Source organism: Arachis hypogaea, chromosome 13, assembly GCF_003086295.3.
Source record: "Arachis hypogaea cultivar Tifrunner chromosome 13, arahy.Tifrunner.gnm2.J5K5, whole genome shotgun sequence".
Lineage (NCBI taxonomy): Eukaryota > Viridiplantae > Streptophyta > Magnoliopsida > Fabales > Fabaceae > Arachis > Arachis hypogaea.
Genome location: NC_092048.1, coordinates 15,140,523 through 15,168,329, shown reverse-complemented (window position 1 = coordinate 15,168,329; position 27,807 = coordinate 15,140,523). Strand labels below are relative to the sequence as shown.

Genomic DNA, 27,807 nt, shown 5'->3' with positions numbered 1-27,807 from the left:
CTGTTGCTTAATTCTTATTGGTGCTTCTGCTTATGATGCTACTTTTATGGCCATAAGAATGTCGAAAAATTTGACCTTCCGTCTTATATTTATTTATTTATTAATTTTTATTGTTGATAATTTATTTATTAATTTTTATTTTTTAATATCCAAATTTCCGATAACAAGAAAGAAATAAATAAATAAAAGGAAAATCTAAATGGACATACCCACACTCGTTCTCGTTCTCTCTCGAGTAATCCCTAGCAATCGACGGAGAGACTCACCTCATTCTTTCGACTCTCTTATTCTGCCGCTTCTTTCTCGCCGGCAGTTTTCTCCTCTCTGCCGCCTCAATTTTCCGGTGATCAGCTCCGTTCGCAGCCACAGGTTCCTTTTCTCATTTTTCTATCGCTATATTTAATATTTGCCGTATAATTCAATTTATTGAATCTCTTATTGCCTGCTCTGCATGATCTACTCTGATTTCCCTCTGCATTTTCCTCGCGAGTGGCAAATTCTTCCTTCGTTATTCTTCACGCTATTGATGCATTCGGTGATTTGAATTTCGCGTTTCACGTAAAAATTTCATTTTTCCTCTTTGAAATGTTTTGTGCCTGTAAGTTTCCGTAGATATGCGACTGTTCACAATTCCAATTTAACTCGCACTGAACTGCTGGTGCTTCTACTGTGGAATGTAATAACCATTCAGTGGAGATCACTCCATAATTGACTCGCTTCCTTTCACGTTTAATAAATACGACAGAAACATAGTGAGTTATTTCTCCCAGTCTCTCTCTGAAGAGCAAACAATCAATGAAAGGAACAGAATTATGTTGGGCGTTTTCTCCGGTGTTATAATGCTATTGTTGCTGTTATTTTAGTTTTACTAAAGAAGAAAGGCATCGTGTTTAATTACCAAAATAAGAATCATGTTACATCTGGGGATGATAGGATATGCTTATGGGATGTAAATTTAAACAAAAATAGGAAGCCGAAGAAGATGCATGATGTAATAATGGAATCTAGACTTTCATTTTGTATATTATTCATGAAAGTTCTCCTAAAAGCAACATGAGGAATGACCAAAGAGGAATAGTAATTGTGATTCTATCATGTTGCAACCTAATGGATGGTATACATCCTTGGATATATTGGCATTTTCTTCCTTCAAATACACCCCAAAAAATGCATCAATTGTATGCTTTGGCAAAATTTGTGTTATATGTAGCATAGGCCAAAAGGAGAGCCTGGAACAACTGTTGAGTTGTTTTTGTGTGATCTCAAGGTAGTGGGTTCAAGCCATGGAATCAGCTACTGATGTATTTATCAAGCTAAGCTGCTTGCATTGCACCCTTTGCGTGCAGCCTTCAAAGTCTCAGAATGCTTGTGCACTGAGCTTTCCTTACATGTAGTTTAGGCAAAAACTGTAAGAATGATTCAAGGCTATGCTTTAATAGAGATTGTCCTAAGTGGCCTTGTATTTTATATTAAGGGCTTGGCACATGTGACAGGATCCAAAAATCCTGCAAATTCACATATATGTTCTTCCCTTAAGAAGTAACAACCTTACAATGCCAAATGGCCAAGAGTATTGCTGGTAATACACATATTAGATTTAGAAGATCGAGTGTTAGACTTATGCAAATTAATATTTCATTTTTCAATAAGTATCATGGTGAATTTGCAGTGTTAATCGATTAGGAGAATAGAGAATAAAATGTGTTAGCATTCCGATAATACATATTTTCTTTAGCATTTTGACGAGGCATTGGACGGTATCTGGCTTGATGTTGCCCAAGTAACTTTGGAGTCCTTTATAAGATTTACATACATAAAACACAACTTTGAATGTGTTTGTTGGATAATGTATTTTCTGATTGACTAGAGATTGTTATGCAGGCAAAGGGAGCAACAAAGCCTCTGGAATGATTTGTTATGGCCCAACAGTCGTCTAGGCTTCAGCGGTTGCTTACTCTGTTGGATAGTATCCTCCATATTTTCCTTATGATTTTCATTTACTGAATTTATTTAGTATCTATTTTTTCTTGAAATTTTCTTTAACCAAATGTTAAAGCTGGGTCAACCCAAGCGACAAGGTTGACTGCTGCTCGTCAGATAGGGGAAATTGCAAAATCACACCCTCAAGACTTGAACAGTCTTCTTAAGAAGGTATTAATTTTTGAATTTATATTTATACATTTGTTGCAATATTGCTCAGTTTTAATATGATTTCTGCATTGTTTTCATTTTATGTCAATCATGCCAAGTACTATGGTATGAAGACTGCTAAAGAAAACTGGTTATGAACTTTCTATCTCTTTCCTTTCTGTTTGTAAATAAATTCTGTCTTTGGATTGTTTTATAGTTCTGTTATATTGAGATGAAAGCCATTTTTCAGCCTAGTACTGAAATTCAATGTTAATTAGAAGAATGAAGCAACAATCAACTCTAGACCTATGTCATAACTCATAGACTGTGTTTGGTTCTGAGAACAGGACAAGACAAGATACTGAGAACAAAAACACAAAGGACAGAGACATAAAAATTGGTGTTCTTGTATTTTATTTGGTGATAAACTAGAGCAAATTATGAAAGTCCAATTTACTTTTTTTTTCCATACAAAAAAACTTAGGAGGAAAAATATAATGATAAAAATTATAATTATGAAAATTTGATAAAAATAATGAAAGAAAAAATAAAAAATTAGTTGTGCTCTTGTTAGCATCTCTGTGTCCTTCCAATATAAAATACACTAATTCAGTGTCTCTGGACATAATACCTTTGTCTATGTCTTATTTGTGAAACATGATTTTGTGTCTCTGTGTCCCTATCTCAGTGTCCTGTGCATGTAAACAAACGCAGCCATAAAGATTGTGATACTATTTTCTGAAGTATATTTCACAGTTGCTTAAGTTGTTAGGTGAAGCTACACAAGTGCTGGTGGTTGTGTTTTATTTATCCTATTGCACTTTGATAGTGACTGCCTATTATTTGTCGAGTCTGTTTTAACAACTGTTATTTTGGTGATCTCTAGGTTTCTCAATATCTGCGCAGCAAAAATTGGGAGACAAGAGTCGCTGCTGCTCGTGCAATTGGGTCTATTGCTGAGAATGTTAAACACATAAGTTTGAATGAACTTACTACATCTGTTGTATCAAAAATATCTGAGAATGGGATATCATGTAGTGTTGAGGATCTTTGTGCATGGACATATTTGCAATCAAGAATTACAGGAAGCTCATTTAGAAGGTAGGTTGTCCTATCAAACATTATTTGACATTTTATTTTGGGTGAGGTATATGAGATCCACTCTGACGCATAAAAATAGATCAGCCAATAACAAGAAAGTAATCTGGGTTGTAGCTGGGCTGATCAATTGCTTTCTAATATAAAATTAGACTATTGAATATCCTGTTTGCAGATTTCCAAAGGGAAGCTCAAACAAAATCTTTCTGTTGCTACAAGGGCAAACAGACACCTTTATAACTTGCAAAAACAGCAGCTAACCAAAGAATTGCATAAACTGAACACTGCCACAAAACGATAACCCCTTGTTTTCACCTAATTGTTATCTTTAACCATGAAAAACTGGCAGAAGTGAAAACATCTACACTTTAATGTGACCTGAAAATGGTTATTGTTTGTTTAAGAATAGATTCCTCCCTATTTTGCATTAATGTATTTGTAAAGATATTTACTTAGTTGTTTTTGCTGTTGACAGTTTTGATATGAGCAAGGTGCTTGAATTTGGAGCTTTATTAGCATCTGGAGGACAGGTAAAAATGATGGTTTTTTTCCCTTGACCACTTGAGAATTATGCTTGTTCAAAAGAAGCAGATTTTCTGGCTGAGAAATTAACACAAGTTTTTGACAAAGCATGCATGATTCTTAGTATGAAGTTATAACAGGTTAAGCTGTTTATTCTTCCAAATCAGATGGAAAGTTTGGACGAGTAAAGTAAACTAGAAGAAAGAAAAAGAGTGTTTTTTGGAGTTAGGATTTTAGACAAGAAATGTAGAAAGCTGCTTGTCGTAAAATTTTTGCAATGCTAAATCTGTTTTTTCCAACATAACTGTTGATCTAAACTTGCAATTGCTTCTTCAGAAAGTAGTCGAGCAACAGATGACAACATATGCTAACAATACCAAAAAGCAGTGGATGGCTTATTTTCTGACATAATTTGTGTAGTGATTATAAGTGCATATATTTGACAGTAATACTATAGAATTGGCTATTCTGGAGGATTGGGAAAGTGTCATAGAAAATCATTTAATTACCAACCAACTTAAACTAAGGCTATGCAAGGGCCTTCTATTTGTAGAGCAAAATTTTTACAAGGGTCTTTCTTGTGTCTTGGTCCTGGTAATTTGGAATTTCTGTGCTGGTATCCCATAAAAGGTACACATTGTAAGTGTACTCTGTATGCAAACTACTTTGGCTTTACTCCTGTTTTCTTTGCATGCACATATATTGCATACAAATTTTATTTCTTGTTCCATTTCAGGAATATGATATTGTCAGTGATAATATAAAGAACCCAAAGGAGCGACTGGTACGCCAAAAGCAAAATCTTCGACGCCGTTTAGGTTTGCAATCTCTTATTGCCAATATTTCATTAATATAAAATCTTGTCGACAATAAGTGAGTAGTAAAATCATGACTTTAACTAGTTTGGTGATTCCTAAACATTTATTTTGTATTTAAAGCTCATTTGTTTTGAGGTTTTTCCTCCTTAAGGCAAGAACGTTTTTGTCTCCTCCCTAATGAGTAATGAGGTTAATAGACAAAATTTCAAAACTAGAAAGGTGAACATGTCTTCCCCACTAAAAAGAATTAAAAGGGCTTCTATTGCTTCTTTTGTAAACTAGATGAAAATAAAAAGCTTCCATATCATCACTTTATTGAAGCTGAAATAAATATACTCTATGTACTTGTTCTTGGTGGCAAATGTAAACTTTTTCAGCACCCAAAAGGTGCTATGGTGGCAAGAAAGTATGGCTGCTTTGCTAGAAACTCAAATGGTACTGTAACGGTGTAACCTTGGCCCCTTTTTTTAATAAAAAGAAGCAGCTGTAGCTGTCTGATTTTTTTGGTGTGTTCCGTGTTAAACAAGGCATTGATTTACCTGTTGTTGGTACACTCTTAATAATGTACATTGCCCTTCACTTCATACTTTGTAGGGTGAATAAACATCTATATTATCACTGTACATTTGATGTGTTTAGCTTGGTTATCATGATGTGGTTCTTTGCTTAATGATGTTTATTTATTCACTTTTGGTTTATGTGCATCTGATTCCATATACCCATTTATGTTGATGTAGGTTTGGATGTTTGTGAACAATTTATGGATATGAGTGATGTAATAAGAGATGAAGATCTTATGACACACAAGTCAGATTCACATCCCAATGGAATAGATCATGGAGTTTTTACTTCTTCTTCTGTGCATAACATCCAGAAAATGGTTGCAAACATGGTTCCTAGTGTCAAATCAAAGTGGCCAAGTGCAAGAGAACTGAATCTTCTAAAGCGCAAAGCAAAAATAAACTCAAAGGACCAGACAAAAAGCTGGGTCGAAGATGGCGTTACTGATCCATCAGGTGCTCAGAATTCGGCTTCGAAAGTCACGTATCCTGATTCAGTTAATTACAATAAGGTATTCTTATATTTTACTTGTTTATTCCTAGGTGATTTTGAGACCCTCCTGGGGCATGCTTGAGACAATTATTCCACAGAACTCCTCCAGTCTATTTAATCATTGATGGCAGCAGTTTGTATGTTAATTAATTAACCATTTTTTTAATGTTATGTTCATATTATTATTTTTCCAGTTGGTACATTCTTTCAAGTAATAAATTTTATTCTGTTGTGGTTTTCAGAAATGTTGTCTTTACCCTTGAATCTATACCTATCTTAGTGTGGAATGGGTTACATATAGTAACTACTTTGGTCTGTCTCTCAATTTTATAAAAATAATTCCAAAATGGTTATTAGGTGGAGTTGAACCTGGTCCCTTTAAGTTCCTTATGCATTTTTTAACCTCTGAACTACAGGAACTTTCTTTGTATTTATTGTGTTATGTTAAGAGTAATCAATAAAAATGTGGCTTGACGGGCTGGCAAGTGCCAGTTGTGTTAATGCAAGTTGTTCAGTTTCTTTATGCAATTGCAAGGCATAATTCTGACTATCCCGTTGACCTTTTACATAGGTATTCATGGATGTTAGTCATGATGAAGATGGCCTTGACCATGATGGGGATGGACAATGGCCTTTCCACACTTTTGTTGAGCAACTTATTATTGATATGTTTGATCCAGGTAAACAATTTACTTCTTTTGTCTAGTTTTAGTACAATTTTGAGAATATGCAATATGAAATGCTTTAGGGCTTTCAATATTTTATTAATGTTCTTCGAATGTTTTTTTTTTTTTTTTAAAATGTTGCTAGTTTGGGAGATCCGACATGGTAGTGTGATGGCACTGAGAGAGATTTTAACACATCAAGGTGCTTCTGCTGGGGTATTGAAACATGACTTACGCTTGGGTGGGAACTTTATGGTCGAATTAGAAGACAAAAGTATAATTATTGAAAAAAAAGAAGACAGTAGTGTGTCAAATATATTGAAGAGAGAGAGGGAGATTGATTTGAATATGCAAGTTTCTGCAGACGAGTTTGACTCAAACTTGAAGAGACCAAAACTTGAAAATGTAACATCATCAACCTCTATGGATAGTCTAATTACTTGCAGCAATGAAGGTGATACTAAAATCAGCATTAGTTCTGAAACCTCTGGGTACAATTTACCTTTGGATTGTGTAAATGGGCAATTTAATTGTAATTCTGTTGAGATGGATGTGGTATCTTTCTCTGATGGACTGCAAGATGCATGCAAGGAACCTGCTATTGTAGCAGAGCAGAAGGGTTATTCTGAAGAGATTCCCTCCAGAAATCTTAATGTGCTGAGAAATGTTCCCCAGAATTCTGAGCTGATGAGCATGGTTAAAGTTGCCAGAAGTTCATGGTTGCGAAACTGTGGATTTCTTCAAGATTGTGTGATACGCTTTTTGTGTGTGTTGTCACTAGACCGGTATGATATTTTACTCTTTATTTAATCACTTTTTTAAATGTTGCTGGAATTTGATTTTCTGAACTGGTGGTGAAATTTTGTGCTTCTGTCTGTTTCTTCTTTGGCTACTGCTGTTGACGTATAACTGGATTTCTGCTTTGTCGGTTTTTGCTTTGATAATTTTTTGGTTATTTTATTCAGCTTCGGAGATTACGTATCTGATCAGGTTGTTGCTCCAGTGCGTGAAACCTGTGCACAGGCATTAGGTGCCGCATTTAAGTACATGCATCCGGCACTGGTAAATGAAACATTGAATATATTGTTGAAAATGCAGGTAAACATCATTTAAGAGTTCATTTTTTTATATCATTTGATATTAATTTTACATTGCTTTAGTATTAATTCAACTGCTTTCTTTGTCCTCTTCCTCGCTATGCTGCAACTTCCTTTTATAGTATAATAATTTGACTTATCACTTAAGAATTCTCTGATACATTGGTTTTTAATCTTTATGCTTTGCTGTTGCCTTTTGTTCAGTGTAGACCAGAATGGGAGATTCGTCATGGAAGTCTTCTAGGTATCAAATATTTGGTTGCTGTGCGGCAGGTGCATATCTTTTTTGCCTTTACTATTCCTTTTACTTGGTTTAACACTATAGGTATGATATGATAGTTTTGGCACAAGAAATGGTTACTATGTTAGACATGATATGTTTGCCATTGACCATTTTTTCTGAGCAAGATATTTGCTGTCATATGAATCAAGACATTGACTACATAAGCGACTAGGTACTTGTTGCCTATTTTGGTGTTACTCTAGGAGTGTCAAAGGTTGATGACAGTAGCAGGCATTGCAAATCTAAGACTGGAGATAGAGAATTTTTGGTTTCATATTTGAAAATGTAGTCTCCTCATGAAATATGAACACCCAACCATTCCAAGCAATGCTTTGTGCTGTTCTGACTATTGTGTCTTTTACTGCCACCAGGAGTTGCTACCTGACTTGCTTGGACTTGTTCTTCCTGCATGTAAATCTGGTTTGGAGGACCCGGATGATGATGTCCGAGCTGTTGCTGCTGATGCCTTAATACCAGCTTCAGCTGCAATCGTTGCATTGCAGGGTCCAACATTGCGCACAATTGTGATGCTGCTGTGGGATATATTGCTTGATTTGGATGATTTAAGTCCATCCACTAGCAGGTATTTGAATGGCTGAAATTTTTCATTATTATATACTTATATTTGCTTGTTTTTTGATTAAATTAAATTGTCATATTCTTGTTTCTATGTAGATGTAACAAAGCCATATATTTTATTCTGCTGAGGGGGTTCTATGCTTTGTTAATTACAGATCCTACATGTCGATGAGCCTTTGATTATATCTGATTTCATTTATTTTCATGTTGCTGATTAATTGCTGTAATTTTATTTATTTATTATTGTATGAATGATGGCTTTTTAGTTAATATTGCTGATTAGTTTGGAGAATATTCAGGGAATTAAAGGGTTTATAATTTCAAACAACTTCTCACCAAGCCAAAGGATTGGGCTTTATAGTCCACAGCTTGTAGACATCAGAGCTTAAACTACACCAATACAGCTGATTTTTGCATTACTATATTGATGTTAATGATTAATTTATTTATTGTTAAAATATCTGTTTTCAGTGTTATGAATTTGCTGTCAGAAATTTATTCTCAAGAAGAGATGGTCCCAATGATGTATGAAGTTCTTAGATTGGGAGACAACGGAATATCTATTCAAAATGGAGTCGGTGGTGGTGGTGGTGATGATGATGAAGAAAATCCTTATGTGCTTTCAACGTTGGCACCACGTTTGTGGCCTTTTATGAGGCATAGTATCAGCTCTGTTCGGTATTCAGCAATGCGGACTCTGGTATTTATCTTTTCCCTTTGATGTTTGCACAAAGTTTGAATCTCGTACAATACTTCACGTAACATATTTTATTGTACAGGCTTTTATTTATTTATTTTATATTCTTTTCCTTCACAAAAGGCAGTTTTAGTGTTAGTGGTTTATCGTAAATTTTCTACTTGCAGGAGAGGCTACTTGAAGCTGGATATAAGAGAAGAATGTCTGAGTTGTCTAATGCTTCGTTTTGGCCCTCTATCATATTTGGAGATACCCTTAGAATTGTATTTCAGAATCTGCTATTGGAAACAAATGAGGATATTTTGCAATGTTCAGAGAGAGTGTGGAGTCTCCTTGTTAAGGTATTTCATATGATAAAAGGTTATTGCTTAGAAATGGCTTTGACTAAATGTTCCCAACTGTTTACGTCAACCCTATTGCTTGTCATCCTCCCATCAAGATTGTGGCTTAAAAAGAAACAGTCTTTTATGGCTGAATTTGGCATTGTACAGAGTCCCAGAAAGGTGGTCTATCCCTGATTTGACAGTATTAGACTGGACGATCCCTGATTTGGAAATGTGCTACTGTGATTGTTATTAGAACACTATGGTTGGATTGAGACACAGCAGTTTTGATTTGAGTTGGAGTTTGATATATGGTTTTGGTTCCAACTTCCTTCTGCTTTCTGTGATACCTCTACATTTTTAATTTTCTAATGGTGTTTCAAATATTCATGATGATTCTCTTTTTTCTAAGGAGTCTTCCTGTCTTCTCTTGCTAAGGCCCCCAAAAAGTGGTCATTTGGGTATTTCCCCTGCATCTATCCTTGTTTGCCTTTTATACTTTCTCATCTATCAAATTGGCTGGCTTGTTTTCAGTGTTCTGTGGAGGACTTGGATACTGCCGCGAGATCTTACATGGCTTCTTGGATAGAACTTGCTTCTACACCATTTGGTTCAGCATTAGATGCCTCAAAGATGTTTTGGCCTGCTGCATTTCCAAGGAAAAGTCAATTTAGAGCTGCTGCTAAAATGAGAGCTGTGAAGTCTGAATATGATTATGGTGGGGATTTTGGTCTTGATTCTACAAAAGGATCTATTCCACAAGAAAGAAATGGTGATGCTGCTATGGATTCAGTGAAGATAGTTGTTGGTGCTGATGTGGACACATCTGTTACTCATACACGGGTGGTTACAGCAACTGCATTGGGAATTTTTGCCTCTAAGCTGCCAGAGGATTCTTTGAAGTATGTTGTTGATCCACTCTGGAGGTCTCTAACCTCTTTGTCTGGTGTTCAACGTCAGGTATGAATTTCTGGTTTGTGTACAGTGAACTTACACCCAAGCTATCCTTCATTCTCTTTTTTCCACCATTGATATTTTCTATTTATATTTAGGTTGCATCTATGGTACTCATTTCTTGGTTCAAGGAGATTAAGAGGACAAATTCATCCAAAAATCTTGATGGCATTCCTGGAGCCCTCAAAGATTGGTTGCTGGACTTGTTAGGATGCTCTGATCCTGCTTTGCCTACAAAAGATTCACTTCTTCCATATGCTGAACTTTCAAGAACTTATTCAAAGATGCGTAATGAGGCTGGTCAATTGCTAAATGCTATCAAGTCTTCTGGTATGTTTGATGAGTTATTGTCAACTTCCAAAATTGAGTTGGATAGCTTGGGTGTGGATGGTGCCATTAGTTTTGCATCAAAAGTTCCAGCAGTGTGTAATGATAGTTCTCTGAATGAGTCCTTGGTAAAGAATGCTTTAGATGATATAGAATCCACAAAACAGAGGCTCTTGACGACTTCTGGCTATTTGAAATGTGTGCAGGTTTGCTTCTCATGCTTTCTTTATTCTGTTTAACTGTTTATATTAACATTTCAATTTTTTGTGGCCTATATATTTTTGACTTAATTATTTCTGGTTTATGTGTTGTTTTTGCAGAGTAATTTGCATGTTACAGTCTCATCTGCAGTTGCAGCTGCTGTTGTTTGGATGTCTGAATATTCTTCTCGGCTTACCCCAATCATTTTGCCTTTGATGGCTTCGATCAGACGAGAGCAGGTGCTTGTTTAAGTTTTGACTGTTTCTTTCCTGTATATACTCGTTCAATGTTTAATTTGGTCATAATATGTATGTTTTATCTCCCCAGGAGGAAATACTGCAAATGAAGTCAGCTGAAGCACTTGCTGAGCTAATATATCATTGTGTTGCTCGTAGGCCATGCCCAAATGATAAATTAATTAAAAATATATGCAGTATGACATGCTTGGATCCTTCCGAGACCCCTCAAGCTAAACTTATTTGCTCCATGGAGAGTATTGATGACCAAGGTCTTCTGTCGTTTGGAACTCCTGTGAGCAAACATAAATCAAAGGTCCATGTTTTGGCTGGTGAAGATCGATCAAAAATGGAAGGGTTCATAAGTAGACGTGGGTCGGAATTAGCGTTGAGGCTTTTGTGCGAGAAGTTTGGTGCTTTGTTATTTGATAAGCTTCCTAAACTGTGGGATTGCCTTACTGAGGTGCTTAAACCTAGCTCCTCTGAATCTCCAGCAGTCTCTAATGAAAAACAAGCTACTATGGCTGTTGAGTCTATTAGTGATCCCCAGATATTGATTAACAATATTCAGGTTAGTCTCATCATTTTCTACTGGTGAACTTGCTCATTACATGATATTTTTGCTACATCACTATTTGTATGAAGCTGAATTACTGTGTTATAAGATGGGAAGAGCTTATCAAGAGAGATGCCTCTTTTTGGAATGAGTGATATTAATTTGTTTAGGACAGAACACTGGAAACAAAGACAACAACTGATAAATTGAATAAATTCTTGAAAATTTAGCCATATTTGTTTGGGTCAGTTTTTACTGTTTTGCATATGATATTCTGCTTAATATGCAGCATGTATTTCTTGTAGGTGGTACGATCTATTGCGCCCTTGTTAAATGAGGAGTTAAAGCCAAAATTATTGACACTTCTCCCGTGCATTTTTAAATGCATTCAGCATTCTCATGTTGCAGTTAGATTAGCTGCTTCACGCTGCATCACTTCCATGGCCCGGTCAATGACTGTGAAAGTTATGAGTGCTGTGGTTGAAAATGCTATCCCAATGTTGGAAGACGCATCATCAGTTCATGCCCGTCAAGGAGCAGGCATGTTGATTAATTTTCTTGTTCAGGGCCTGGGGGTAGAGTTGGTCCCTTACGCTCCATTGTTGGTAGTTCCACTTCTAAGGTGCATGAGTGACTGTGATCAGTCTGTCAGGCAGAGTGTGACCCATAGTTTTGCTGCTCTTGTTCCTTTACTTCCTTTGGCACGAGGCCTTCCTCAACCAGTTGGATTGGGGGAAGGTATATCTAGAAATGCTGATGATTTGCAATTTTTGGAGCAACTGCTTGACAACTCCCACATTGAAGATTACAAGTTATGCACCGAATTGAAAGTCACATTGAGAAGGTAATTTGGACTTCATTTTGGAGGCTTAATATTTTCATCATTCCATTCTGAAATAATTTGTGAAATATAAAATCTCATCAGGTTTTGGTAGAGTTGGTTTCTGCACTATAAGAAAACTTTTTATGACCGAGTCCAAGTGATATATGTACCCTGAAGTTGAATTTCTTCACTTCGGTCTATGTTTAGAGCCCAAAAGGCTTTTGCATGGAGGTCCATGCTAGATATAGAGATCATATATGAGCCTTTACCCAAGAATTTAAGCTTTTTGGGGAGTTAGTTATTAAAATATGCATTGACACCTTTGCCCAACTTGAAAACATTGCACAATTATGTTTTAGATCTTCTCATAGCTACTTATCTCTTCCTCTCCCCCTCTCCCTCTTTTTTTTTTTCAAGGGATTCTTCATGTTGAACATTTCAAGACAAACATGAGATTGAGATCTTATGTTGTATACAGTTTCACTTCATCTGTTAAAAGACATTCTTGCTTGATCTTCATTTAAACCCCAATTTCTATTTTGTAAATTTGTGATTAAAAAAAACATCAAGATGTGCTCATAATTGTTCATTTTTGTTATTGTTATTACTAATATTATTATGCTTCCAGGTACCAACAAGAAGGCATAAATTGGTTAGCTTTTTTGAAACGTTTCAAGCTTCATGGAATTTTATGTGATGACATGGGGCTTGGTAAGACGCTTCAGTCATCGGCTATTGTGGCCTCTGATATCGCTGAGCATCGAACTCAGTCTGGGAATGGAGATCTTCTACCATCTTTGATTATTTGCCCATCAACCCTAGTTGGACACTGGGCCTTTGAGATAGAGAAATATATTGATGTTTCAGTTATATCTTGTCTTCAGTACGTTGGTTCTGCTCAAGATCGAATGATTCTTCGAGATCATTTTTGCAAGCATAACGTCATTATAACATCATATGATGTTGTCCGTAAAGACATCGATTATTTGGGACAGCTTCTGTGGAATTACTGCATTTTAGATGAAGGGCATATAATCAAGAATGCCAAGTCCAAAGTTACACTTGCTGTAAAGCAGTTAAAAGCCCAACACCGCTTGATATTGAGTGGGACTCCAATACAGGTTGGTGTGGTTTCTGTTCTCATTAAAGGTAAACATATCATGACTAATTAAATAAACACACTACCTCTTTTTTTTTTGCAGAATAACATCATGGACTTGTGGTCCCTTTTTGATTTTCTAATGCCTGGATTTCTTGGAACAGAGAGACAGGTAAAATTGTGATTCCTTTACCAAGGATTAGGTGTTTGATGCTTGCTTCCTCATTCTTAATAATTAAATTAAATTTTAGCACATGGAAAAACTGGGCCTATGCTTATCCATGTTTAAAGGCCAAAGCATGTGGGTGTGTAGCAGAGGTATAAAACAATTCTTTGGCTTTATACCTAATATTTTATTCTCTTAAATTGATTTGTTTCTTGATATTTGTTTTATACTTTTATCCTTTTTCTTCACCACCTTCTCATTTATCAGTTCATACACTAGCACCCAATTTTCAATACCTACAAAAGTTTTGTACTCTTGCATCTGTTCAAATTAAGTAAAATATTTGAGTGGATTTTGTTCTTTTGATTTGACAATATCTGTATTCCCCTCATGATATTATGTTGCCTCTAGGGTTAGTTTGAGATTTTAAAGAGTCTCTTTCAGACATCATGTAGATATGTAGCTAGACCTTTCATAGTGGTAATGCTTTATCTTTGATTGCCAAACCATTTCTGCGTTCTTATTAATTGTTGTCACAACTGGCATACATTTAATGTAACATTAACAGTTCCAAGCAACATATGGAAAACCGCTTTTAGCTGCTAGAGATCCAAAATGCTCAGCCAAAGATGCCGAAGCAGGAGCACTTGCTATGGAGAGATTGCATAAGCAGGTGATTGATACCTTCTGTTGCATTATTGCTCTGCGAATATTTTGGTCTTTTTTCACTTCTAATAGATGTTCTTTTACCCTCTAGGCTATGCCTTTTCTCCTTCGTAGAACAAAGGATGAGGTCTTATCTGATCTGCCGGAGAAAATAATTCAAGACAGATACTGTGATTTGAGCCCTGTACAATTTAAACTCTATGAACAGTTTTCTGGTTCTCACGTAAAACAAGAAATGTCATCTATTGTGACAACAAATGAGTCAGCTGGAGCAGAAGGAAGCAGCAGTTCAACTAAAGCGTCTTCACATGTTTTCCAGGCAATTTGATTTCTTTAATTATATGACAGTTATTGCTTCAATACTTTTCATTTTTGTTGACCAAGAATTCATTTCTTGCTTCAGGCACTTCAATACTTGCTGAAGCTGTGTAGTCATCCATTGCTTGTCATCAATGATAAGGTTTTAGATTCACTTTCGACCATCCTCTCCGGAGTGTTACCGGGTGTTTCTGACATCATTTCAGAACTTCACAGCCTCCATCATTCGCCAAAATTAGTTGCTCTTCAGGAGATTCTTGAAGAGTGTGGAATTGGAGTTGATGCTTCTGGTTCTGAGGGTTCTGTTAACTTTGGGCAGCATAGGGTATTGATATTTGCTCAACACAAGGTTATAACCTAGCTTTCGTGAGGCCTAATTTCTTGCTGAATTTTAGTACATTACATAGTATGCTGATCTATGATGCACGGACACGGACACGGACACGGACACTGACACGGACATGGGACACGACACGACACGGGATACGCCGACACGCAAATTTTAATATCTTATAAGATACGGGGACACGCATACACATAAAATATAAAGTATATTTTAGAAAAACTATAATGATATTTTGATATTTTATTGATATTAAAATATAAATCAATTTTTAATTATTTTTAATATCATATTTTAATTATATCAAACATTTAAAATATTATTTTGTTTTAATAAATAATAATATATACTATATTTAAATTTATTTTAAAAATATATGTTAAGAATAAGACTGGGTACGCTGACACGTGATGGTATTTACGTGTGTCCAAGTGTGTCCGGAAAAGAATTTTTTATTTTTTATTAAGAAACGGTTGGACACAGCAGACACGCGTGTCGGACGAGTGTCAGTAAGTGTCGTGTCCGAAATGTGTTCGATACGAGGACACGACAACTCAACGAAGTGTCCGTGCTTCATAGATGCTGATTTCCCCTTCCACAATGGCTTGTTTGCAGGCTTTTCTGGATATAATAGAAAGAGATTTGTTTCAGACACACATGAAAAAGTAAGTTTCTGCATCTAGTCATCCTGTTACTTTCAATGAATTGGCTGTTTTGGTTCTCATGTTTGTTTAAAGCTTTCAATGAAGAAATTTCACCTGTTTTTTGCATCCCAAAATCAATTGATTTTGGTTTTTGATTATAACTGATGATGACTTCCATTCTCTGTTTTTCCTTTTTATGTTCTAAGTGTTACATACTTGCGGCTAGATGGATCAGTTGAGCCAGAAAAGCGTTTTGACATTGTCAAAGCATTCAATTCAGATCCTACCATTGATGTTTTACTGCTTACAACACACGGTAAAAAAGTTTACACCTCCATGTACATTTTGATCTACCATTTCCTCTCAGGATGGGTTTTTTTTTTTTTTTTTTTTTTTAAAAAAAGAAAAATTTATTGACTTCTCTATCTGCAGTGGGTGGGCTTGGTTTGAACCTGACATCTGCAGATACCCTTGTTTTTGTGGAGCATGACTGGAATCCAATGCGAGATCATCAGGTAATTATGATCCATCTTGTGCTTTCTTTGGGTTTTCCTTTCTAGTTCAGTATCACATTAATATTTGGGAGCTGAAAACCCAAAATTAGACATGGGATTAAGCTTTTCCTCATTGATCTTTTTTTAAGGTTTTCATTATAAACTCTAGTTGTAAGTAGTAGTTATTTTCAGCATGCTTGTATTGATGAGTGAACATGTATCCTGTATTAAGGGAAGAATTTTTTGTGCAATGACAACGTATATCCTATATTAATAACCCTGCAGGCTATGGATAGAGCGCATAGGTTAGGTCAGAAAAAAGTTGTTAATGTCCACCGTCTAATAATGCGTGGTACTTTGGAAGAGAAGGTTATGAGTCTGCAAAGGTTTAAAGTGTCTGTGGCTAATGCTGTGATTAATGCGGAGAATGCTAGCATGAAGACGATGAATACGGATCAGTTGCTTGATTTGTTTGCTTCAGCAGATACCTCCAAGAAGGTATTATGATTACCCCTCGTTTATACCTGCAAGTATATGCTTTTGTTATTCCAACTGTCAATTAGCGTGATTTATAGTTCTTTTCATTGGTTTGTGTATGATAATCGTTAATATCATCATTTAACAATGTTACTGATAGGGTTCTTCTGCCGGGAAGAGTTTGGAAAACAACCCTGAAGGAGACGCTAAACTAGTAGGTACCGGAAAGGGGCTGAAAGCCATACTTGGGGGATTGGAAGAGCTATGGGACCAATCACAATACACAGAAGAGTACAATCTAAATCAATTCTTAGCAAAACTTAATGGTTAATTAATATTCCAGATTCGACCGAGAGTCAGAGGAGTGTACATATATCCAAGGACTACAAATTTTGGCATTGTAACATCTCATTTTTTACTCCTCCGTGCCCCCCCCCCTTCCTTCTCTCTCTTCCTTTTTCTCTTTCTTTTTCCTCCTCCTTGTCCCCCTCCTCTTTTTTTTTTCCCCTTTTTGGGCGTTGCTTTGTGAACACCCCCAATGGCAGGCATGTACCCTTGGTGGTGCAGTGATGTGTAGAGAAATGGAATAGTGACGGCTTCTGGGAGGGGATGGAGTCCCATTAATTTTTGGAATTTTGTATATATACAATCAGTCCTAATGATAATTATAGTTTTAGCCTTTGTTAACACGAATTACCTTGCATTTTTGCCGGATTGTTTTAAAGCTACCAGCCTACCAATACCAAACCACAAATTAGTATAAGTCAGTCTTAAAACTCAGCTGTTAGTCATAATTCGCCGCTAATCAACAATGACGGCTATTCAAAGTTATTGTTTAATATTTAATTCGCATTCTCGTGCTATGTAATGTAACTACCAAAAATTAGTTGGCGTATATTCCGATTCTGCATGCTGACATTGTAGGTTTTTAATATTTTTTTTTTTCCATATTTAACAGTTTATTAAGTGTATGTTTGTTAATTGTTAGTACTGTTATTTTTATTAATAAACTTAAAGTATTTAATTTTTAATTAAAGTTAGAGCAAACTACCAGAAGTGTTCCAAAAGATTTAAATGCAGATAGAAATATTTCTAAAAGTCTAAAATGATAAAAAAAACACATTAAAAGAATTTAAAAACATGACAATAAAACACTTTTCATTTTCTAAGTATCAAATGATTTTTGTATTGATAAATAGTTTTTGTATTTGATTTTAATTTTGTAGAAGTATTTGGACAATTATTTAAAAAGGTATATGCAAAAAAATTATAATAAAATATAATCCTTAAAAATTTTTATTTTTTAAGATATTTTTTGGCCATTCAAAAAAAATAGCAAAAAAGAATGTATTAAAATATCAAATTTTAAAGACAAAGATCTCATTTTTTTCAGTGTGATTGAAAAATTGTATTAAACTTTTATTTCTAAAGTCATTTTGAGAATATATATATATATATATAATATTTTATTAAATTTGTTATGTTTTTAAACATTTTAAAAATATTTTTATCAATTTAATCTTTCAAAAATATTTTTACCGATGTTTATTTTGGTGATTTACTGTAAAAGTTGAAGCCGTCTCACTTTAAAAATGGTTATCCATATAGAAAACTAGAAAAGTATAATTAATTTTGTTGTATACTGTGTTTCATCGAGTACTGTACGATTGGATCCTGATAGTTTACATGTGTATTGAGATTAAAAAAAAAAGGAATTATTCATATTCGAATACATATTTTTCTATTTGATAATTATATAGCAGGTGAAATGAATTACTATGTAAAAATTATAAATAGAAGGATTAATAATAGGCATATTTTTGGATTAGCGAGTTGACTACTTTACTCATTTAATTGCTATTATGAATTCAAGACAACTTTATTTTTTGGTGTCTAATTGTTTTTTCCGATGAACGTTTTGTTGAAATTTATCTTTTACGATAATATATTATATATTAATTTTGGTAAAAAAAAATCAAAATTAATCACTAAAATTAATTATTAATATAAAATACAATAAAATATAAAAGATATATTTTATATTAAAAATAAATTAAATTTTATATATATTTAATATTTATATAGAGATATAAAGTGGTTAATTTAGAGATAATATTCAATTTGGTTTTTGAATTTGCATATAAATCTTAATTTAGTTTCTAAAATTGTAATTGTCTTTATTTAATTTTCAAATTTTACGAACATGACTCATGTTAGTCTTTAAAACAATTTTTAATGTATACACATTAATAGAACGCGAATGTCACACTAAACTCTGTAAAATAATGTCGTTTTATTTTTGACATTTAAATAATCAAAAAAATCATAAGTGGTGTTTATTGAAACTTTATCTAACAAAATAAGTGATGTAATATTATTTGAGTTATTTAAATACTAAAACTAAAATTACATTATTTTATATGTTTCAGTGTGACATTAGATTGTTCATTTTAACGCTTCATTAACATTACTAAAAATTGTTTTAAAAACTAATGTGAAGTATATTTATAAAATTTAGAGACTAAATAAAAATAATTAAAATTTTAGTGATTAAATTAAGACTGAAGAACCAAATTGAGTATTAAATTGAAATTTGAAAGCAAATTCTTGGCCTGCACCTCGCATTTTTTATTATCTATTTATGGGTATGTGCATATAGTGGGTTTTGAGATGTAAAGGGAGAGGAGAGGAATTAAAAAGGGATAATATGGATAGGAATGCGCGGCAGTGAATCATAGAAATAGAAATAGAAATTGGAATTGAAGCCATGAGCGTCAACATGGTGGCAGTGGCGTCCATGGCCACTCCATCCATCACCATCAGCTTCACTAATTCCAAATCACTTCCTCTTTCCTCTTCTTCTTCTTCTTCTTCACTTCCCAGCTGCTGGCCTTCTTCTAATTCAACTCTTCGTCGTCATCCTTCTTCTTGTGCCCTCACTCTTCGTTGCGGCGCCGCCGTCTTTGCCTCTTCCTCTTCCCCTTTCACTTCCCCCAATTCCAATTCAAGTTCCGTGGTATCATTCTATTCTCACTATTTCAATTTCTATCTTCCTTTTCATCAGCTGATCCTGTAGTTGACTTTGATTTTCAGATTGTGGCCGCGCTTGGAATCGATGCACAGCCTGAGCGTGATTACGAGCCTCTTCAGGTTATGATTTCGGGTGCTCCTGCTTCCGGAAAAGGCACTCAATGCGAGCTTATCAAACACAAGGTTGGTTCGTTCCCCTTCCCTCTTTATTATGATTATTATTAATCCCTTTCTTCCTTCAACGCTTCACTTACTCATTACTCGTATGTGATTTGTGTAGTACGGTTTAGTGCACGTTGCTGCTGGTGATTTGCTTAGGGCTGAGATCGCCACTGGCAGTGATAATGGAAAGCTTGCTAAACAGTATATGGAGAAAGGTCAACTTGTTCCCGATCATATTGTTGTCATGGTAATGCTACCTTCTTATTTCTCTTCTCTCGTTGTTCATGTTGTATGTATGTGGTTGATGTGGGGTGTGTGTGTAGATGGTGAAAGATCGTCTCTTGAAGCCTGATGCTAAGGACAATGGTTGGCTTCTCGATGGATATCCGCGGAGCTTGTCTCAGGCTACTGCCCTCAAAGGATTCGGCTTCCAACCTGATATCTTCATTCTTCTCGAGGTCTTCTTTCATTTCTTGCTTTCTTTTTGTTTCTTTGGCTTCTAGTATTTCAAATTCCAATCTTTCATTGCGACTTATGTATAATTATGACCCTGATTCCCCCATAATCATAAATGCCCTTGCTAGTTCTTCATAAAGCAGTTTTATATTCAGCATAATATATCATATTCATTCACAAAAATTTGTCCAAGGTTGCAAGCTCACAAGTAATCTTTTAATTTGAAGCTCTGGACCAACCATATTAATCATCACTTCCATCAATTGTGTGAATAACTGCAGTGTTGTCTTGTGGAGATCCCTTGTACTGATATAAATACTAGGAGCCATCAGTTGTATATGATAATTTATGATTCAATTTGCAGGTTTCTGAAGATATTCTTGTCGAGAGAGTAGTAGGGCGGAGATTAGATCCTGTTACTGGAAAGATATATCACTTGAAGTATTCTCCTCCAGAGACAGAAGAAATTGCAGCACGGCTTACCCAGCGTTTTGATGATACTGAAGAAAAGGCATGAATATTTAAACTATCATGTTGATTCTGTAAATATCCCACTGTCCCACCCCCCCCCCCCCCCCTTTCTCCTCCCTCCTCTCTCTTCTGTGTGTAACTAAGTGCAACTAAAAGTTCTTTTCCTTCATTGATTTAGGTAAAGTTGCGATTGAACACACACCATCAAAATGTGGAGGCAGTGCTTTCAATGTATAAAGATATCACCGTTAAGGTCTCTCTCTCTCTCTCTCTCTCTCTCTCTCTCTCTCTCTCTCTCTCTCTCTCTCTCTCTACAGTATAAGATTGAGTATCCATACTTCAATGGCAGTCATCTTCTTATGGACAAGATGCTAACAGTGTATAAGTGTATATGGACTAACTTATCCTGTTCAAAACAACTTATAATCGGAAGTTCCCGCCAGAGCTACTATCTCTCCTAAAAAAAGGCAACTCCGAATAGCATATCTTCTCAGGAGACTGAAGACAAAACTATAATTGACTTCTGCATATGTGAAATAATTAGTAACATTAACATAATGATGCATTCGAATATTCTTGTGCATTCTGATATAGTGATGTTGGAATATCTACATGAAAACTGATTAAGAGTCCTAGTCATCTTCTTAATTATCCTCTTAATTTCGAAATGAAGAAAGTTGAATTTTTATCTTTTTTATGTTTTCAAAAAATAACATATATATTTGAATTTTACTTATTTTAGTATTAGGAAGATAAATTAGGACTCTCAATCATTATTGGGATGAACACCTGCTAATATGCTCATATGATTTTGTTGCTTTTAGATTAACGGAAATGTCTCCAAGGAGGAAGTATTTGCTCAAATTGACAGTGCACTTACTAGTCTTTTGGAACAAAGGAAGGCTGCATCAGGATCTGTGGCCGCTTAGATTAGCATCTTTTGACATTTTGATCTATCCTGACGTCCTGCTCTTGGTAACGGATTTTATGATTTATTTATATAATGACTTAATAAAAGACTTCATGCAAAGTAGGCTGCCCGTATAGACTGATTGGTTGAAATTGTCTCATGGCTTTGCATCCTTTGTAGAAAGCATTGTGATTGGCTACAACCATACATGAAGACTTGTGATCATAAATTGCACGGTATGTTTTGGAAGTTTACTTTCTAAGATAGTGGTTGAAGATTTTTTTTTTTTTAAATTTTTAATGCAATGAGCCAATGAGGAGCATGTAAATGGAGGATTTGGTAGATTATGCTTGTTTCCGGTTGTTGCTTGGTTGGTATGTTGTGTCCTTTATCATTTTCTATAGATTAATTGATGATTGAATGTATTTGTTCGACCAAAAGAAATAAAAAGAAATCCATTTGTTCGATGTTCTTGAATAAAAAGAAATAAAAAGGAATATCTTTTGTGCAAAGTGGAATTGGGGGAAGAGTAATATTATAACTAAATTTGTGAAGAGAATATTCATTGTACACAATTGTTTTTTATTTTAAAAAGACAATTTGCTCTATTCATTGAAAGATGTTCAACACCATGACCTTTTTCTAAAAATCAACTAAAACGAGTATAAATAATTTAGGAAAAGTCTTAGGGCCAGCAACTTTGTTAAATTCTTGCTATCATGTAACCAGCAAAGAAAAGTGAGCCATTGGATAAAATTTCACATCCATCTCACACAATTAAAACCATCATTGATGGCTATTTGATGGCTACAAATTACAAAGTTGCCGGTCTCCTAGCATTCCTCAATAATTTAGTATAAATTGTTTAGGAATAGCTCCTTATTCGATATTGTTTCCACGCGACTGATTGCTATTTTGTTTGACGTAATTTTAACTCGGTGGTCAACTACATATTTGTTTGGTCTTATATTCCTCTGACACTAATGTTAATCTTGGGTGTAGAAACTAGAAAGTAGGAGTTGGAATGTTGGATAGTGGATACATTTGAATTTATTATCAGGGAAATAATAACAGTTAAAAAAAGAGCCTTCAACTTTCAATTATTTCTTTTTTTAATCTCGAGAGTGACGAGAAGGAGATTATTAGAATATATCTGCTTTTGTTATTTAAAGATAATTCTTTCTTGGTTAATCCTGGCCACCATCTATCGGTTAGTACATTCAACAAATAAAATCTATGAAAATGTAATTTGCGTAGATTTCCCTGCTGTTATTTTTTCTCTTTCTTACGACAGTACTTTTAACTGAAACCTTAGAACATGTAGACAAACTATGCAATTAGCTATTACCTTGCTCTGCCATTAATCCAACTAGTTTTGCTGGGAATGGGAAGTGGTCAGAGTTTTGGTTGAAAATTTTCTAAAATTTAGAATTGTAGGTACTTTTCACCTGCTTAAACAAATTAATAACAAGATTTTGAAAATGGAGGAGAGATGCATATGGATTGCATTATTGGCAAATCTTGACTTAATGGACGGGGACAAAATTGCGTCTCAGCTCTGGGTTTCACCGTTTCACATTGAAATTAGTTTAATCAGCATATGTGCCTTAAATGATTATATATCTTGCTAACAAATCTTTTGTATATAGTTACTCCTTGTCCTTGCTTAATTACAACCCACGAGTTTGTAAGAAACTAAGAATGGTGCTTTGTTGACTGCCATGGCAACAGTGGCGGAAAGTTCAACCATGTTAGTTATTCGTATATTTGAGAGTTGAGACCTCCAAATTAATGAAGCCTCAGGAGTCAACAGAGCAGCCTTCTTTGGGCAATAACAAATTGCTACTTTTTCAAACATAATAATCTTTATTTTTACATTTATATATGGAGACCTAACACCACCTGAACTTTCTTCTAGCTTCTTGCAAGGCTCAGCAATGGCTGGTCAGGCTGTGCCGCTGTGGATTAATAATAAATATAGGATTTGTTTGGGTGAACTTCTAAGAAAAGATCTTTTTTTGAGTTATCTTTTTTTAAAAGATCTTATGAAAAAGTAAAAGTAATTTTATGTTTGGGTATCTCATGCAAAAAGATCTTTTTATTTATTAATTATGTTTGGGTATATAACAATATAAAAGTACTTTTTTGTTTATTTATTACATGAAAAACATATTTTTTTTAAGAAAAAAAGATTTTTAAAAAAAGATGTAAATTACAGTCTTTCAAAAAAAATATTTTTTTATTTTTCTAGTGCTTTTACTTTTACTACTAGAAATTTACCAAACACGCTAAAAAATAAAAAAAGATATTTTTTCGTTAAAAAAAAAATTTTTTAATCAAAATAATGGCGCCCAAACTTATATATAATAATAAGCATTAACATGAATATAATTTCCTTCTAAAAGCCAATAAATTATAGTTTAAATGGTATAATTTTTCTATACTTATCTAAAAGTTGCTGCATCGAATCTTTTGGTAAAAAAAAAATCTCCTAAAAGATATATCAATAAAGGAGACAACTTCCTGCAAACTAGGGTTGACTTGTTTGGTTTTTCCCTTCTTCCACCACCAATCTAAACCTTACGTCAACCCAGAAAAAGAAATATTAATAAAAGTGATATCTGCCCATAAAATTGATATATTGTTTGGAGAATAACTCAAAAATAAATATCAAATGTTCGTCGTTCTTGTGTGAATGTACAATAAAAAATATTCATTTATAGGCTAATGATGTAATTTAATCACAATGATAAAATCAATCTAATATCAAATTAGATAAACATAAAATCACTTTGAGATAAACATAGATATTAAATATATAATATCCTAAATATATTCTAATATTGCATACAAGGAATATATAGAAAGTTTATATATGAGTGATGAGTAGGTAAGGCTTCTATTTGATTATTTCTCTTTTGATATGAATCACAAGAGGTAGGGTCTAATTTTAAAATGGGATTCTTTTTCCGCGAGTGAAATGACGGAGTTATATAATATTTACTTGAAAACAATTATAATAATTAATAATTAATAATTAATAATTGGAGAAACACTGTGGAACTAACATATATGTGGACTAAGTCATTGGTACTGAGTCCTAACAAAAGAGCAGAGAAAAGAACAATACTCTCTCTTTCAGAATTCGTAAAACGCGTTTGTTAATGTTATGCTTTTGCTTTTTCGGTCTTGTCATAAAATCCTCACCTCACCTCTATTACTCTCATCAAATCATATCCCACCATGAAATTTTCGAATTCTTCTTATGGCTAACTCCTCCTTCTGCCTCCTCCTCTTCATTCTCTTCTGCTTCCTCTCTTCTCTTACCATCATAAATACACTTTCAACTGTTTCCATCTCCGAGACTTCCAACCAAACATTTATTTGTGCCTTACAGAATCCCAACCGACAAGTACAAGGACAATCTAACCTTAACTGTACAAGCTTTCCACCTGGAATCTCTCTTCAACTGAATCGTAACCTCTCATATGCTGAAATTGCTGGTGGCAGTGGATTCCTATGTGCATTGAGGACACCATCTTCTTCTAACTCCATCATGGGTTGTTGGAGATTCTCTGCCAATGCTACCAATGTTCCTTTCAAGCGTCTCTACCATGGACCTGTAATTCAAAACATGGATGCCGGAAACTCCCATGTTTGTGGCCTTGTAACTCAGAACAATAATAGCCTTAAGTGCTGGCAATGGCCTCGCTTCGATTCAAGCAAGGTCATCAACTTGTCAAGTATTGCTGTGGGAGAGAATTTCGTCTGCGGCTTATCGGAGTCATCAGGCAAGGTTACTTGCAGTGGTGGTGATACCGGAGTTGTTGGTAAGGAGCCTGGTGGCGAGCACTCTGCCATTGCAGCCGGGTTTAGGCATGCTTGTGCCATCTCCATTGATGGAAGCTTGGATTGCTGGGGTGACGTGGATCAGAAACCGCAGGGTAAGTTTGTTGATTTGGCCTTGGGAGAGAACCGAAGTTGTGCACTTAGAGAAAATAGAACTGTTGCTTGTTGGGGACAGAATAATTTCAGGATTCCAGAGAGATTTGAAGGGACTTTCTTTGTGGCAATTGTGGCAAAACGAAGTGTTTTCTGTGGAATTGTGTCTTCTAATTTTAGTTTGGTATGTTGGGGTGCTAAGTTTTTTGATACAAATGCTGAGGTGTTTCAAAATGTCCTCCCAGGACCTTGTAGGAGTAATTGCCCATGCGGAATCTTAATAGGTTCTGCCACACTATGCTCTTCAGGAATGTCAATTTGTACATCTTGTTCCCCAAGAAATGAGGCTGGTTCGCCCTCGCCATCGCCACCACCCACAAGTAGTCCGACCGGGACTACAAAAAGTAGTGGATGGAGCAAGAAGATGGTTGCATTCTTGGTGATTGGATGTGTTGGTTGCAGTTCCCTGCTGCTAGTGTTTTGTTTCTTCATTTACTGGCACTGCAAGGGTAAAGGAGGCCGCGTCCACGACTCTGGGCGATTGGACGAATCAGGGACTGGGAGCGCCTCGCCAAGCCATCCGGAAGGCGGAGGCGGCCGTGGAGTTCTAGAGAAGCGTTTAAGCCACGTGATCAGCTTGGGAAACGGGAGCCATTTGGAGGAATACAGCCTTCAAGTGCTTCTTGAAGCCACCAACAATTTCTCAGAGGACAAGAAAATAGGGACAGGTAGCTTTGGGTCTGTATACCATGCCACACTGCAAGAAGGCAAGGAAGTCGCCATAAAAAGAGCCGAAAACTCTCCCCATTCGCCGTCCAATGCCACCAGAAGGCAGGAAGACAAGGACAGTGCATTTGTGAACGAGCTAGAGAGCCTCTCTAGGCTCCACCACAAGAATCTGGTGAGGCTATTGGGGTTCTATGAGGACGCCAACGAGCGCATATTGGTTTACGAGTACATGAACAATGGAAGCTTAAACGAGCATCTCCACAAGCTTCATACTTCAGCATTAATGTCTTGGGCCGTGCGCATCAAAGTAGCACTTGATGCAGCAAGAGGCCTAGAGTACCTTCACCAATACGCAACCCCACCAATCATTCACCGCGACATAAAATCATCAAACATACTGTTAGACTCAAAGTGGACTGCCAAAGTTTCTGATTTTGGACTCTCCCTCATGGGTCCTGAAGACGAAGAGTCGCATCTTTCGCTCCTCGCTGCCGGCACGGTTGGTTACATGGACCCTGAATACTACAGGCTTCAAATGCTAACTACAAAGAGCGATGTCTACAGTTTCGGAGTAGTGCTGCTGGAAATTCTGTCTGGCCACAAGGCCATACATAAAAATGAGAATGGAGTCCCAAGAAACGTGGTGGATTTCATGGTGCCATATATTAATCAAGATGAGCTTCACAGGGTGCTGGACCCAAGAGTGCCGCCGCCAACGCCCTACGAGATAGAGGCGGTGGCGTACGTTGGTTATTTGGCAGCAGATTGTGTGAGGCTGGAGGCAGAGATCGTCCAACAATGACCGAAGTTGCAAATTACTTGGAAAAAGCATTGGCTGTGTGTTTGGCCAAACCATCCATGTCAAGATCCACAACCAACACTTCTGATGAATGAAGAACCAGTCCCTTTCTTCTTGTAGATTCCATCTCTCTTTCCTTCACTCATTTTTTCTTGTTAATACATTTTTTTAGACCTGTTTCGTTGTCACACCATGAGACAACAATTATACTCGGTCCAATTTTGTTTTTTTTTTGTGTTTTGAATTAGTCAGGGCCGTAGATGCCTATGTATTTATTTTTATGTATTATACATTGAACCAACCATGAAGGAAAAAATCATATTGATAATAATAAAATATAAGAATCACTTCTTAATGAATTGGTACCCGCTTTAGTTTCTTAATAATTGCTGGAAGATTTTGACATACCACTACAGTAACAGTAAAATCATGTGATATGTGAATAATAAGGTTGAATAGCGAATCTAAATTTGATTCCAACAAAATTCTGTTCCTGTAGATATAACTTCTCATCAGTCAATCTTATAACCCATGACCATTCCTTTTATGGACATTAATCATTGACTGGTATAAGACCATAAAAACTTTGACATGGTACATGTTGAGAACATTTCTCTTATAAGTTTTCACGTTAAAATTTTCTAGAAAAACCAATACTATATACAGATTTTGAACAAAAGTGGAAGGGAAAAAAATAAATAAAAGACCCATTTGTTCGAGTTTGAAAGTCAGAATTTTC

General features: G+C 35.4%; 3 protein-coding genes across 3 annotated transcripts; all 3 read left to right on the top strand.

Annotated features, from left to right (window-relative positions):
- Positions 1-171: 171 nt before the first annotated feature.
- On the top strand, positions 172-17,262 carry LOC112737416 (TATA-binding protein-associated factor BTAF1). The gene is made up of 29 exons (XM_025787321.3): positions 172-369; positions 1,882-1,966; positions 2,057-2,151; positions 3,017-3,231; positions 3,704-3,758; positions 4,487-4,568; positions 5,306-5,640; positions 6,193-6,301; positions 6,432-7,071; positions 7,252-7,384; positions 7,588-7,656; positions 8,038-8,249; positions 8,717-8,945; positions 9,110-9,283; positions 9,800-10,225; positions 10,318-10,752; positions 10,867-10,986; positions 11,075-11,554; positions 11,845-12,383; positions 12,991-13,483; positions 13,565-13,633; positions 14,196-14,300; positions 14,385-14,612; positions 14,697-14,960; positions 15,570-15,619; positions 15,805-15,914; positions 16,031-16,113; positions 16,378-16,590; positions 16,730-17,262. Exons 2-29 carry the CDS (start codon positions 1,918-1,920, stop codon positions 16,898-16,900), a joined length of 6,183 nt encoding a protein of 2,060 aa, XP_025643106.1. The 5' UTR covers positions 172-369; positions 1,882-1,917; the 3' UTR covers positions 16,901-17,262.
- A 592-nt stretch (positions 17,263-17,854) lies between these two features.
- On the top strand, positions 17,855-22,065 carry LOC112737418 (adenylate kinase, chloroplastic). The gene is made up of 8 exons (XM_025787323.2): positions 17,855-19,585; positions 19,663-19,782; positions 19,880-20,008; positions 20,085-20,219; positions 20,582-20,728; positions 20,867-20,941; positions 21,513-21,663; positions 21,779-22,065. Exons 1-7 carry the CDS (start codon positions 19,337-19,339, stop codon positions 21,615-21,617), a joined length of 960 nt encoding a protein of 319 aa, XP_025643108.1. The 5' UTR covers positions 17,855-19,336; the 3' UTR covers positions 21,618-21,663; positions 21,779-22,065.
- A 2,655-nt stretch (positions 22,066-24,720) lies between these two features.
- On the top strand, positions 24,721-27,295 carry LOC112737417 (serine/threonine-protein kinase-like protein CCR4). The gene is given in 2 exon segments (XM_025787322.2): positions 24,721-27,039; positions 27,042-27,295. Coding segments are annotated over 2 exon segments (2,298 nt in total). The 5' UTR covers positions 24,721-24,863; the 3' UTR covers positions 27,164-27,295.
- Positions 27,296-27,807: the final 512 nt, after the last annotated feature.

Excerpts from the sequence above, each read along its gene's own strand:
- LOC112737416 (XM_025787321.3), top strand. The coding sequence starts at position 1,918 with ATGGCCCAACAGTCGTCTAGGCTTCAGCGGTTGCTTACTCTGTTGGAT. Across the intron at positions 7,657-8,037 it reads ATTTGGTTGCTGTGCGGCAG|GAGTTGCTACCTGACTTGCT; the intron begins GTGCATATCTTT and ends TACTGCCACCAG. Across the intron at positions 14,301-14,384 it reads TGGAGAGATTGCATAAGCAG|GCTATGCCTTTTCTCCTTCG; the intron begins GTGATTGATACC and ends TTTACCCTCTAG.
- LOC112737418 (XM_025787323.2), top strand. The coding sequence starts at position 19,337 with ATGAGCGTCAACATGGTGGCAGTGGCGTCCATGGCCACTCCATCCATC. Across the intron at positions 19,783-19,879 it reads GCGAGCTTATCAAACACAAG|TACGGTTTAGTGCACGTTGC; the intron begins GTTGGTTCGTTC and ends TGATTTGTGTAG. Across the intron at positions 20,729-20,866 it reads TTGATGATACTGAAGAAAAG|GTAAAGTTGCGATTGAACAC; the intron begins GCATGAATATTT and ends TCATTGATTTAG.